The sequence below is a fragment of the Centroberyx affinis genome, unplaced genomic scaffold (assembly GCF_046629955.1).
Source record: "Centroberyx affinis isolate AG114_WGS23_722 - 3 ecotype Tasmania unplaced genomic scaffold, CSIRO-AGI_Caff_v1 ptg000517l_1, whole genome shotgun sequence".
In the NCBI taxonomy this organism is placed as follows: Eukaryota; Metazoa; Chordata; class Actinopteri; order Beryciformes; family Berycidae; genus Centroberyx; species Centroberyx affinis.
The window spans coordinates 42488-56761 of record NW_027279166.1 but is presented as its reverse complement, the minus strand read 5'-3'; the positions used below and the strand labels follow the sequence as shown (position 1 = coordinate 56761).

The 14274-nt window shown below is 44.3% G+C and overlaps 1 protein-coding gene across 1 annotated transcript; it reads left to right on the top strand.

Moving 5' to 3' along the window:
- Window positions 1–492: 492 nt before the first annotated feature.
- Window positions 493–13809, top strand: syt3 (synaptotagmin III; the record flags this gene model as incomplete). The annotated part of the gene is made up of 8 exons (XM_071517739.1): window positions 493–630; window positions 1204–1380; window positions 5621–5747; window positions 7845–8063; window positions 9327–9447; window positions 11755–11926; window positions 12704–12833; window positions 13720–13809. Coding segments are annotated over 8 exons (1174 nt in total), but the record flags the coding sequence as incomplete, so codon positions are not given.
- Between the last annotated feature and the right edge of the window lie 465 nt (window positions 13810–14274).

Sequence of the window (14274 nt, the reverse complement as noted above, 5' to 3'; positions counted from 1 at the left end):
ATGATATAACCGCACAGTAAAAAATCATATTAAACAGCTTTAGAAACTGTTTTCAACTGATATCAGAGAGATATTTAGGTCCTGATTTCACAAAACAATGCAGGTCTTTCATTTTGGCGCTGCATTTACACGGGTTTTCAACGTCCTATCAACATCTATTCAACGTCAAAATGTTTTCTAAGTATCTTCATCTAACTTACACCAGTTTGATGTGGGTTTTTAGATGGTTCACACTCCACTACTTCCCTGCACATACCATTCACTCAGTTGTGTGGTTTCGAATGGCTCTGGCTCTCGCTGTGCTGCTGGAAATATCTCCTCCTGTTCCTTTCCTCCTCCCCACTGTTAACTGTCCGTAAAATCAATGCAATACAATCAATGAAATCAATGATGCCGACCATGCTTTACAAAAAAAAGGCATTGCTCTCAGAGCCGCTGTAACAACTGACGCCACAACGGCAATAACAAAAGAGACACAAGAGTCTCTTAAAGATCGTCTCTCCATTTTCTTGCGCTGGCAGGAACTCTGAAGCTGAGCCAGACGTCTCCGGACGTCCCGAACTCAGAGGGAGGAGCCCAGCCTGTCAAAGACCTGCCCAACGCCCACTCCCAGCAGCAGGTCACCTCACGGTCAGTGCTTTGCATTTTGTGTATTTGTCATCGAACGCTTGTTGCTGGTAGAGCATTTTGTTATTACACCCAGTGATTTAGTGATAAATAAAAAGGTGGGCGAACTATGACCTCCAGCGAGTGATTATCATAAAGCAACCTGCCACCAATATAAGGAAAAGTCAATTACTGTCAAAAACATTAATTTATGCTTTTTCCTTTGAAAGACACGATCAGCCAAAGACACTATAGCCAGGTCTCTCTTGCAAAAAAGATTTTAAATCTCAATGAGACTTTACCTGGTTAAATACAGGTTAAATAAAAAAAAAAAAAATCAGTCATACAAATTACATTGGTTTGAAACTTCTTACTACAAATTCACTATTCAAGTCTATTCTGCAAATGAAAGCGGTGGGTAAACAGCGTTTAGATGGTTTACCCTCCACTAAATCCCTGATTATGCCGCTGCATCACAGTGTTGCATAGCATCATCCCTCTATTGCGTGTGTGTATGTATGTGTGTGTATGTGTGTGTGTGTGTGTGTGTGCACTTCACTTAATATTCACCCTCTGAGCTCTTGTGTTTCTGTTCAGGCCCAAGCCCATGACTCACCAGCTCTCCAGCCCTGATTTCCATGGCGAGGAGAAGGAGCAGGTAACCAGCATCGGACAGATCAAGCCGGAGCTCTACAGACCCAAAGGCGACCAGGGCGAAGGGAAGCAGGGCGACAACTGCGGCAAGATCAGCTTCCTCCTGCGCTACGCCTTCAAGTAAGTCAGCGAGCTCACACCAAAACAGCCTGCTCCCTCTGTGGGAGGCCACTTAAAAGTGCTACATGTTAACATCAATAAATCATTAGCACCACAGAACTTGAATGCATAGAACGGTCCTTCCACTGTTTGCTATGGTAATTTGGGTAGTAGAGCATAAAATGGAAATTTTAAGTTTCCATGGTGACAACGCGAGTCTTAAAGTCTGTCACACTTGCTTGAGAACTGTGCAGATGAGTCTGTTAGCAAACTGTCAAAACTCAACTGAAAGCTAACGTTAGCGATGAGGTTAACATAGCATTGTCAGATTGTACTTCTCTCGCTAGCTCTTCTAGCCAACATTAGCATATTAGCAAACCTAGCTGGTCAGCATCATAGGTACCTTTAACATAATAATCCCTTAAATGCTATAAACTAATGTACCTTCGCCTACCTTTAGTGGAGAAGAAAAGTTATCATTCTCTAACTTTAAACAGCTAATGGACATTGGCTGAAACTGAGATTAACTCAACTAGAACCACTTCCACTAACTGTGCACACGTCAAAACTTTTGACCTACTTAAAAAGACAGCAGCAACTTGTAAAAGAGTCATGAGTGACAACTTAATGCAGCTGCAGTGCCAGTTTTCCACTGCTTTGGTCCTTGCTGCAAAACCTCCCACCTCAGCAACTTGCCTCAAGTCGGTTCATACAGAAGCCAGTCCAACGGTGCACATAAAAATAGACACCGGGCCGACCATCCATTCTGTCTATTCAAGTTCATTAATTTTGAGACAATTTAGTATAATTGCCATCAACAAATGAGACTATCATCAAGATTGGCAGCCTCTTCACTGCATTTTACATTGTGTGCCATCGGGAAGGATTTTGCAGGAAATCTGCTGTATTGCTTTATGGCACAAAACAGGAAGAGGACGCTGTTCTTCCAGGGGCAAACTGAGCTAAAACTTCCAGAGTTTCTGGCAGATGGTGGAAGGAGTGAAAAACCTTTGGAAAAATCACGTCCAACATGTTTATCCTCTTCAGTAAAGACAGAGAAAGCAAACGCATATGGAGCGACGATAGGGAGGGAAGTAGTGACATCCTTTGTGACAGAAAGCAATGGGGTTTATGGGAAATGTGGTCTTAATTTTGAGAAGCGCTAACAACATCACTGGTGTGAGATAGAGGCTACCAATCGCCTCGACCGTGCTCTCATTTGTTTTACGGTAATTACACCAAGGTATAACAGTTAATTTGACAGCAATGTATTGATGTTTAAAAATGCGACACGTAGCAGCTTTAAATATAAATGACAAGACAGCAGTCATGTCTTTTATGTACCGTACGGAACAGATGTAGAATTTTCTAAAGATAATGAAGAGTTTTCAGAGATAATTGCTCTAGTTGCTTTCATTTTGCTCCTTTGTGTGTCTTTGACAAGCCGCTATTGAATATTCTCTGCTGGAGAATTTGGGTTTAAGTAATTGGCGGGTGCCATGCTGCGAGGATGAGGTGCTGGGAGGGTTTATGTGTTTGTGTGTGTGTGTGTGTGTGTTCGTGTGTGTGGGGTGTACAGCTTGCCTTGCTCAGTCTGTCTCTGTCCCGGCAGGCTGGGTCCCCATTTCTGCCTCCCCTGACATACAGAAACATTGCAAAGGGCGAAAGTGCTGATGGTCAGAAAAGAAAGGGAGTGAGAGGCCGTTTCAGTCATGAATTATATATTGGTGAGCCACTTTAAACAGCAGCCCCTGTCAACACATAATAACACCAGACTGTGTTATAAGCTGGAATTACAGACACAGCATTAGCGAGGGAGTTGGACGGAGAGGGAGGTTGATGATGAAAACCGTTCATGTGCCCCTTTTTTCCCATTTATTAAGCCGTGAGATAATTTATGTAGTGCTGTAGTTGCCTGTCATTACACTGGAGGGGAATTGGTTTAGCGAGACCAGCAGGAGAGAGGAAGGGACTGAGGCAAGAAACAGCGAGGTTAGAGATGTAGCTGCAAGAGCGTGTGGAGGTGTGAGCTAGTACTGGAGCTGTGGTAAAATTGGGACATTAATGTGTGAGACCCCCACTATTTGGGGCACAACAGTCGGAACAACAATGTCAATCTCCCTCAGATCCTCTGGGAAAGGCATTTCTATTGACACTCCCATTAAAAGCTGACACATTTCTACTGTGGGAATAACAGCTAGCTCTCAGGCATTGTCTGCCAGGAATAAGGCCGTGAATTTCTGCTCTCTGCTTGAGCAGTAATAGGTATATTCTCTGCAGCATACCTTGGGGATTGTGTAGGAACCTTGGTTTTTGTTCAGGCTCATGTCTTGTTCACACGAGAGACACGTGAGCGCAGGAAAACCTGCAGCCGTTGCTTTGTAACAAACAGCAAATGCAGGAAAATGACGTGATCAGTTTTTGGTTTTTGGACACAGCCTTCCTGTCAGTTTTAGTTTCTGTAGGTCTGAGCATCGCTTGATCACGGCGACTGCAGCGTCCCTAATGCCAACACAGCAGGAAATTATACTGGATTACAGATCATTAGATGTATATTCGAATTGGTCAGGGTTTTCTCATTAGAATGTTTATCTGGCTGAGCTGGAAATGTAATTTCCTACAGTAATTTCTGCGTTTGTCCTGTTTATCGTCTCCCTGATTTGATGTGATTGCAGGGTGGGCATGTTTATCCGATTGCCTTAATTGGATGTGATTCAGAGGTAAACACGTGTCCTGATTGGCCACGGTTGTGCCGTCAACAAGCGTATCTTATTCGCGGCTGGTCCGAACAGACCGAGGGCCTGTCTGCCGGGGACGCCGCCGGCTCCGTCCCGTCGGTCCGTCCTCGGCCCCAAAGTTCACGCTGCTCTCCTGAAGGAGCTAATGAAGTGCTGACACGCTGCTTAACGCGGGGAGACGCAGTCTAACGAGGGCTGATTAAAGGCCTCCGAGCCGTCCGCGACTTCATCTGCTAATTAAATACATAATAAACAGCGCGGGAGATGCACCCATGACTGTGGGGGGGGGGGCATTCGGACGTAAGGACATCCATATCAGTGTGTGTGTGTGACAGAGAAAGATGGTGACACTTTCAGCCTGACAGTGCGTGTACGTGCATTTGTGAGTGTGTGAGTCTGTGTGTGTGTGTGTGTGTGTGTGTGTGTGCGTTGGGTTTGACTGATATGGGTTTTTCAAGGCTGATACCTGATATTTTTGCACTGAAGCTACTGATATTTTGTGCCGGTATTCACTATCTTAAAAGCTGACCAATTTATTGACAAAAAAATTCCCAGAAATGTGTCAGTGTGGAAAAGACTCTGAAACAGCATTTAGACCATAAGACACAAAATTCTCCATATAAATTAAGAAGTATAAGAAAAACAACAAAAACATATTCATGCATTCTTGTGTGGAATATGATCAAAATTTTAGAATCACTTCAGCTTCCTATAGATAACCAGTGTAGTATTGATCAATTCTACAATAAATATGTAATCAAACAAACCACCATATGGAAAGGTGAAGACACTGACTGGTCACTTTTTAATATAAGGCCAATATCGACCTGATGTATTGGTCTAATGCCAGTATGTATTTCCATACAAGCATACAAGTGTGTGTATAGATGCATGTTGCATTTGTGTGTCTGTGTGTATTTACATGCATCTAATGTGTGTGTGTGTGTGTGTTTGTTAAACAAACAGCGTTGTTTGTGTGGCCCAAACTGACTACAACAAAGGGTAATATGTTAAGGATTATTAATGGCTTGGCTTTGCCCAGACTCTCTCTCTCTCACTGGCTGTACATCTGTGCTTACTGTGCTTACATCTCACATCGCTGATACTGCAACCATGACGCAGCTGCAGGGATGACACACACACACACACACACACACACACACACACACACACACACACACACACACGCTATTGCTTGCTCCAGAGATACTGAGCCTCCCACACTATTATCTGTATACAAAGTCTGCACAGGTGTGTGTGTGTGTGTGTGTGTGTGTGTGTGCGTGTGTGTGTGTGTGTGTGTGTGTATTTGAGCGTGGGCTGACCCTGTCTAGGTCTTATAGAGTATTTGTGTAAGTGTGTGTCTGTCTAATATAGGTTTTGTTGTGTGTGTAAGTGCTGGGCCTTAGAGTCTTTTTTGTAAGTATGTGAAAGTCTAATATAGGGTTTGGTGTGTGCGTGTGTGTGTGTGTGTGTGTGTGTGTGTGTGTGTGTGTGCGTGTGTGTGTATGTGTGTGTGGCAGCACGGAGCAGTTGGTGGTGAAGATCCTGAAAGCTCTGGACCTGCCAGCTAAAGATGCCAACGGCTTCTCCGACCCGTACGTTAAGATCTACCTACTGCCAGACAGGAAGAAGAAATTCCAGACCAAGGTGCCTCCCACTCCCTCGCCCGCCTCGCTCACATCCAGTCCACTTGTTTTTATCATCTTCAGTGCTTCCCTTTTTTTTTTTTTGTCTCACTCTTATCCATTTCCTATTCTCTGCTGCTGCAGTGACCCCATCTCCCCACGGGGATCATTAAAGTTTCATCAAATCTAATCTAATCTAATCTAAAGGCATAATTTATTCAAGATAATGTGCTTCAGACTATTAAAGGGGGCCACCGCTCAATTTAAGAATCTCATATGTGTTATTCCGTTGTGTAAGACAGTTCAGTCAATATTTGAGTACATTTGGGTATGTTCTGCACCAGGAAGTGTACCTTAGTCTTTAAAAATCCTCCTCTGGACACTCTCCTAATTTATCCTCTGTGGAGCGGCTCCAGAGTTATGACTTGTTCAACGGCATCACAAATTTGAGTCTCAGTTCTCTATTTTCTCTGTGCTCACAAATATTGCAGATACTGCCTACAGCGTAGGAATAAAACAGACAGAAATTCTGAAGTTTGAAGGTTTTGCCTTGTAAGTCCAACATGATCGATGCCAACTGAGTTTAGAACCAGCAAAGTGTGAAAAGTGAGATTTCAGTGACAATGCAGCTGTAGCGATTTGAAATTTCTCCCTTTTGGTTTCCCTTTGTGAGACTGTTGACATCACAAAGGCTCTTTCAGCCACTGGAAAGTGTGAAAGCTTCAGTCATTTGCATAATACTGCTTCCCTATTGTTTAGAGCATAGATGATTGTTCAGTTTCAATCACATCCTCATTAAACATATAATTTTTTACAAAATTCAGATTTTGCCATGCTGACTACATTTATCTTCCAAACTATTTTGAAATGAGAAACAGGATGAATGGATGTCACCCTCCACTAGATGTTAGAGCTCAGTGTTTCTGGTTGCTAGAGGCACAGCTTTTGCATCAACTTCCATGTTTAATCCAAAGCTAACAAGTAATCATCAAGTGCTAATAAGCAGAGTGACAAACCCACTCATGCAGTGACAAACGTTGGATTTGGAATGGAGCGTGTGTCACATTTTAATTATAACCGGCTTCATCGCATGACAGCATTTATATCAAACGCTTTCATAGCAAATAAATCCCACTAGTAAACTGACAAATAGTAAAGTTTGGATTTGAAGATTGAATGAGATGAAAGATAAATTTACAAATGTAGTCTGTAATGTGTTAAAATATGATGAGCAGGAAATTGCACTTGGTCTCTTTAAATAATGCTAGCGTTTTCTGTTGCACTGCCTGCCCTGATTTAAAATGATCCATTCTGTTTGTGATGTTATGGGGGTGAAGGATGGAACAAGCAGGAGACTCTGGCACTAAAGATAGTTGGGTCAACATACAGTAGCTATCAAGTCAGGCTAGAGGTGAACTAATAAAGACACTTAGCTATAGGAAATGTGTCGCGTTTCTGGAAGAAAAACCTCTGCCTTTAGTATGTGCTGTGGAACAGAAAACGTTGAGTTTTAGAGGGGATTTATTTAATTCTAGCAGGACTGATTTGATTCCTCGTCCCACATGTGGAGAAATTCTCTTTTCGCCCTCTGGCTGGGGAGCAAGGTCAGCCAGCTGGGTGAAGCTTCTTGCTCCTGGAACATTCCTGTCTTACTTCTGAAGGAATGCAGATAAATCACATAATTATGTCGATGAATATCATCTGCAATATTTAAAGTAATAATCCACAACATTTTTAGATAGATAAATGTTTTGTTACTCTGTTTTGCCAATTGATATAACACAGGTGATTCCACCTATATCCAGTTCATGAAAGCTTTAACATTTGCTGTTCTAAACACCCGATGTCTGGTAGGTCTTTCTTGGGAAAAATCCTCTGCCACACTGGAAGTGATGCATTTCACGTTTCCAGTTTGTTTGGGATAAACAGAAGAAGACCTGGATAGTTAGCATGAGCAGCGATAGCCATAGACAGAGAAAAGAGCGCCACCTACAGAAAGTAACCCTAACCCTAACCCATCAGCAGAAAAGACACAAGGATCTCACACAGATTACCACTTCAACACAAAAACACTATAGCCACATAATAAACTCTAACTCTCTCTGTCTCTCTCTCTCAGGTCCACAGAAAGACCCTGAACCCCGTGTTCAACGAGACGTTTCAGTTCGGCGTGCCGCTGAATGAGCTACATTCCAGGAAGCTGCATTTCTCTGTTTACGACTTCGACCGCTTCTCCAGACACGACCTGATCGGCCAGGTGGTGGTGGACAACCTGCTGGACTTCAGCGAGGGCACCGGGGAGAAACCTGTCTGGAGGGACATCGTGGAGGGCACCGCGGTAAGGACGCCGCTCCGCCGCGGCAATAACCCAAAATAATGCCATCACATTCATTTGGGACGGAGGTTAGATTAGGTTAGACGAAGCTCGAACGATCCCCGCGGCAATAGCAGGTCGTTGCAGCAGCAAATTATAGAATATAGCAAAGAAAAAATAGGGTATCATTTAGAATAGAGCAAATGGAGGGTATTAAACATAACACAAGTGACAATTACAACACTAGAACTTGTGAAATAGTAATATATGAATGAAACGTATGAAAATAAATATGAATCACAGCATGTATGCAGGATGTGCAAAATAACAGCAGAAGAACATGCTGAGAGGAAGAGAAAATGGATGAAAAATATGAATACTATGTAAAAAATGTGCATTATTGTCTATTCTCATATATGGACGGAGGAAGTATACGGACAGAAACGTGTCTAGAAATTTGTATTGACCCATATGCAGAAAATGTCCAGAAATATGTGCAAATTGGAAATTGTAAGCTGATGTATATATTAGTCCAGAATGTTAAGAATTCAGTCCAGGATACATAAAGATTACTGGAAAGACACTGCAAACCACAACCAAATTTATATGAAGCAGTACCCAAGCAAATGTGTATGAAATATGCATAGAGGGCCATTAGCAAATTAGACAGAACAAAGTCTTAAAAAAAAAAAAAAACATTTGGCATGGATGTTTCATTTATTAAATAAGTTTCAACATCGGCATCTCAGCATCTTTCGGTGTTTTTTCACTCAGGGAAATATTGATCAGCGAGGCCCGGTGCCACTGAGGAGTCGTCACGCCACAGTGTGACCTGAATACCGCCAGTGTCATTACTGTGGAGCCACGGAGACCACAGACAGGGAGAGGATCAGTGGAAGGGAGAGCAGGGGGAGATATAAAAAGCCCAGAGAATTGTCACCTCTACTTAACACTTTCCTCCACTTGGGGACATTGACAGATTGGCATATGATTCATTTACAGTGACGGCACTCTCCCTCCGCTAAACACTCTGCCCGTCCAGATTAGGATGCCTGCTGTCACCCAGCGTCAATCACAGATGTCGCTGTTTTCTGGCCGCAGACTGATGGCAATAACAGCGATCATAGCAAATGAAAAGATAGTGTTCTGTTAATGAGTGTCCTATCTAACTCTGGCTTTAGATGCCATGTTTGTCTCCTGTATTATGAACAAAGCACCACAGCTTGACCTCTGATCCGTATGTGTGTGTGTGTGTGTGTGTGTGTGTGTGTGTGTTGTGACCTGCAGGAGAAGGCTGATCTCGGGGAGCTTAATTTCTCGCTGTGTTACCTGCCCACTGCAGGCAGGCTCACTGCTACAATCATCAAGGCCACCAACCTCAAAGCCATGGACCTCACTGGCTTCTCAGGTACAGGATTAACACACACAGCATGCTACTACAGGATCTCCAGCATGCAACTTGGCTCAAAACTCATTTAAAGTAAAAATCCCCCCCTAAACCACTTTTAATGCTGTTAAACAAACAGCTGCTGGCAATGTAGCTTGCATTTCTGGGTCCATTTTCTTGTTTGGTGGTGTATTTTTCTTATTCCCACTGATAACTGGCCAAATATAGGCAACCTTACTTCACATCGAGATAGTTTTCGATCTAAAACATCAGCAGTAAACATCAGGTTTTGGTGTCAGTCCCTCAGAATCAAAGAGCAAGGTCTTCTTTCTATTTTACACCGACATTCAACAATCATACAGGGAGAAATCCATGATAGACGAGGCAGAGAGACCAATTCCTCCACCCACAGCAGCCTCGGTGGACCAGAATGCAACGCAGCCACAAGACATGTTGTATTTTGAGTAAGGGGAGCGACTCTCACTCCTTCCCCGAACAGAAAAAAACAACAACTCTTGCTCTCTTGCTCTTGCGATCGATATCATTATTGCTCTCGCCACCTACACGTATAACCCGCAGCTGAATGGAACAAGTTAAGGCAAGTTCTCTGGGGGGTTGTCGACAGGCATTCTGGGAAATGTAGGAAATCACTAACTGAAGTAGAAGTAGAAAAAGTAAATTACAGCACTTCATCACAGAATAACTCCTAACTGGAATGCATTGAACATCACAGACGGATGGTATTTTACAGTGTAAGGGTATCTGAGGATGGATTTTTCCTTTAAGAAACGGATGTAAGAAAAGGACCTGTGAGCCTTTTGCTGTGCACAGCTCGGTCGGAGTGAATAAGTGTTTTCTACATTCTAAATATATTACCCGAAGCTATAATTTTCATTTGTTACATTTGTTGCAATGCTTTTTGTTGTAATCAGCTGCAAATGGAACACCAAATGTATCAAAGTGAAACCGCAGAATCAATGCTAAAAAACAACAATAGCATCATCCATGGGACTGATATCAAGAAGCGTGATTGCTAATGATAATATTGAATTAACAAAGGCCTTACTAAAAGGTCTTATTATTTAGTTATCCATCTCTTGTGAAGACCCGATGATTGCTATGGCGATGCGCTCTCGGATTAAATGAGAGCTGAAACGATAATGACCGCACGCCGTTATTATTGCCGTAATGATCGCAAGATGATTGTAGTGCCCGAAAGATGCTTAAAAATGTACCATAAAAATCGAATCCTGGGTGTGTATTTTTCCCCGGCTGCTGCCACAAAGCCGCTCGCGCTGAATGGATAACTGAAGTGAATCAACCTGTGCTGCTTTCTCCCTTTATATTCTTAATCCAGCTTTGCCAAGGTGACTTGATTTTCGTGCCTTTTATGTGTTACAGACGGATACCTGTGAGCATAATACCTAATAGCGTTCCCAGGAGTCCCCCCCCCTTATCTCATTCTCTCCACTCACTCCCTGCCTTTCTCTCTCTCCCTCTCTCGCTCCTTCCTTCCTTCCCTCCCTCTTCCTTTCTCCCTACCTCGCTTTCCTATCTCCCTTTGTCCTTCTTCCCTAACTCCCTCTCTCTCTGTCCCTACCTCCTTCCCTATGTCTCTTTGTCCTTCTCCTTCCCTACCTCCCTCTCTCTTTATCCCTCCCCCTCCCTCTGTTTCCTTACTTCACTGTCTCTCCTTCCTTCCCTCCCTTCCTCCCCTTCTCTCTCCATCCCTCCCTCCCTCCCTCCCTCCCCATCTCTTTCTCCTTCCCTCCCTCCCTCCCTCCCCTCTCTTTCTCCTTCCCTCCCTCCCCTTCTCTCTCCTTCCCTCCCTCCCTCCCTCCCCTTCTCTCTCTCCTTCCCTCCCTCCGTCCCTCCCTCCCCCTCTCTCTCTCCTTCCCTCCCTCCCTCCCTCCCCCCCTCTCTTTCCCTCCCTCCCCTTCTCTTTCTCCTTCCCTCCCTCCCCCTCTCTCTCTCTCTCCATCCCTCCCTCCCTCCCTCCCCTTCTTTCTCCTTCCCTCCCTCCCTCCCCTTCTCTCTCTCCTTCCCTCCCTCCCTCCCCCTCTCTCTCTCCATCCCTCCCTCCGTCCCTCCCTCCCCCCCCCTCTCCTTCCCTCCCTCTCTTTCCCTCCCTCTCCTTCTCTTTCTCCTTCCCTCCCTCCCCCCTTCTCTCTCTCCATCCATCCCTCCCTCCCTCCCCCTCTCTCCTTCCCTCCCTCCCCTTTTCTCTCTCCTTCCCTCCTTCCCTCCCTCACTCCTTCCTCTCTCTCTCTCTCTCTCCTTCCTTCTCTCCTTCCCTCCCTCCCTCCCTCCCTCTCTGTGTTTCCTCAGACCCGTACGTAAAGGCCTCCCTGATCTGTGACGGGCGCCGGCTAAAAAAGAGGAAGACTTCCATCAAGAAGAACACGCTGAATCCGACCTACAACGAGGCGCTGGTCTTTGACATTCCCAACGAAAACATAGAGAGCGTGTGCATCATCATTGCAGTGATGGACTATGACTGGTGAGCAAGCTAAGGCGCGTCTGTGTTGTTATTTCGCAGAGTGCTGATCGTTACCGCTCAGTGTGTGTGTGTGTGTGTGTGTGTGTGTGTGTGTGTGTGTTTGCACGTGCGGGGTGATGTTCGCTGTCGCTTTTGGGGCCGTTGCGGTTTGATCGTGTTGCCGCTGTGTTGAACACGGTGACGGCCCCCTTGTGAATCAGCCTCCTGGTGGACGCTCGCCTGTTTTACATAGAGGACGGGCACCTCATGAATAAGCATGGCTTATGCTAATAGTAAAGGAGAAAGTGTCTGCTGGTGAGACACGGTGTAACCCTGCCAGTGTTTCCCTGTCTGCCGCTCGCAGCAACACTTGGCTGCTTGATGTGTTTGTGTATAGATGCACCGCCTCCCTATTATGTACTCAGCCCTCCATTTGGCATCTCCATAGGCGTGTGCTTTTGTATGTTTGTGTGTTTGTGTGTGTGCCTGCTCCCCGCTGACACGAAGCCTTTATACAGGCCTGTGTATATTTGTGAGCTGCTATTCAATATCCTTCCTCAGCCGCTGTATTCTTTTCCCAGTACTCAAGGTTGATAAATGAGACTCTCTCTGCCTGTTCCTCACAAGCCCTGTCTCTCTCTCTCTCTGTCTCTCTGTTCTATTATATCCTGGCTCTCTCTCTCCATCTTTCCCCCTCCCTCCCTCCCTCTATTTTTCTCTGCTCTGTTCTCACTCTCTCTCTCTCTCTCTCTCTCTCTCGTCCTTGCTCCCGTCCCTCCATCCCTTGCTGTGTGTCAGTATTGGTCATAATGAGGTTATAGGGATGTGTCGTGTGGGCAGTGATGCTGAGGGTCCAGGCAGGGAGCACTGGGCAGCCATGCTGGCCAATCCACGCAAACCCATAGAGCACTGGCATCAGCTCGTGGAGGTAATGTGTGTGTGTGTGTGTGTGTGTGTGTGTGTGTCTTATGTGTGTGTGTGTGTGCGTCCACATGATCTTATTTGATTATATATTATGTGCCATACCTGTTCTGTGTAGGCTTGGCATGATAGCCATAATATATTAAATTTGTTGTTATTATTATTATTAGTAGGCTAGTAGTAGTAGTAGCAGTAACAGCAGCAGCAGTAGTAGTAGTAGTACCAGTAGTAGTAGCAGTAATAGTAGTAGTAGCCTAGTAGTAGTAGCAACCTAGTAGTAGTAGTAGTAGTAGCAAGTAGCAGTAATAGTAGTAGTAGTAGTAGTAGTAGTAGTAGTAGTAGCAGTAATAGTAGTAGTAGTAGTAGTAGTAGTAGTAGCCTAGTAGTAGCAGTAGTAGTAGCAGTAATAGTAGTAGTTGTAGTAGCAGTAGTAGCAGTAATAGTAGTAGTTGTAGTAGCAGTAGTAGCAGTAATAGTAGTAGTTGTAGTAGCAGTAGTAGCAGTAATAGTAGTAGTAGCAGCAGTAATAGGCTAGTAGTAGCAGTACCAGTACTACTAGTAGTAGTAATAGCAGTAGTAGTAGCAGCAGTAGTAGTAGGCAGCAGTAGTAGTAGCAGTAGCAGTTGTAGTAGTAGCAGTAGCAGTAGTTATAGTAGTGTTGTCCTGGGTTTCAATGGGTAATTTTCATGTCACATGGTCTGAATGCTGGCTTTTTTTCCACCTTCATCTGTTACCATCTATTGTCATCTTCATCTTTTAGTGTCTGTTTTTCTAATAATTTAATTTAATTTAATTTAATTTAAAACATAAGTGAATTTGTATTAAACATACAAAAATGCTATACCATTTTGTCAAGCAGAATTAACACAAACATAATCTCTTTTCCTCTGCAGGAAAAAGCAATTAGTACGTATGTGACAAAGAGCGCCACAGCATCCTCCCCCAAGCCGCACATCGTGGTGGACAGTCCTCACTCCGAGTAAAACTGTGAGCCTCTCATTGTTCGAATGAATCATGAATTTTTTTTGTCACCAGCATAGTTTCACATCAAGGCATTGTTTTCCTGGGAGCCCACGTATTAGACTGCATATCATTCCACAAACGATCCAATCCCCTGGTATCGTCTACTTTTGAACAGGATTTATTTAGTTGGAGTCTCACACATCCACGCGCTGCACGGTAGACGCACGCAAATCAGATTTACGCAGCAGAAGCAGTAGGCTCTTTAAAAGCATGACCTAACTGTGAGTATGCGATAAAGTGGAGGCTGAGCAGCTCTCAGATCTAGAAGCTGTAAGGCAGAAGCATCTGTATAATCTAGATGTTATGGGTTATGTAATGCATCTCCCCCCTCCCCCTAACTTACAGTACTGCATACTGTTTATATATTCTCTCGCCCCCCTACTGTCTCTCTCGCTTAATCTTGCCTCTTCTCCCTTATTCCCTCT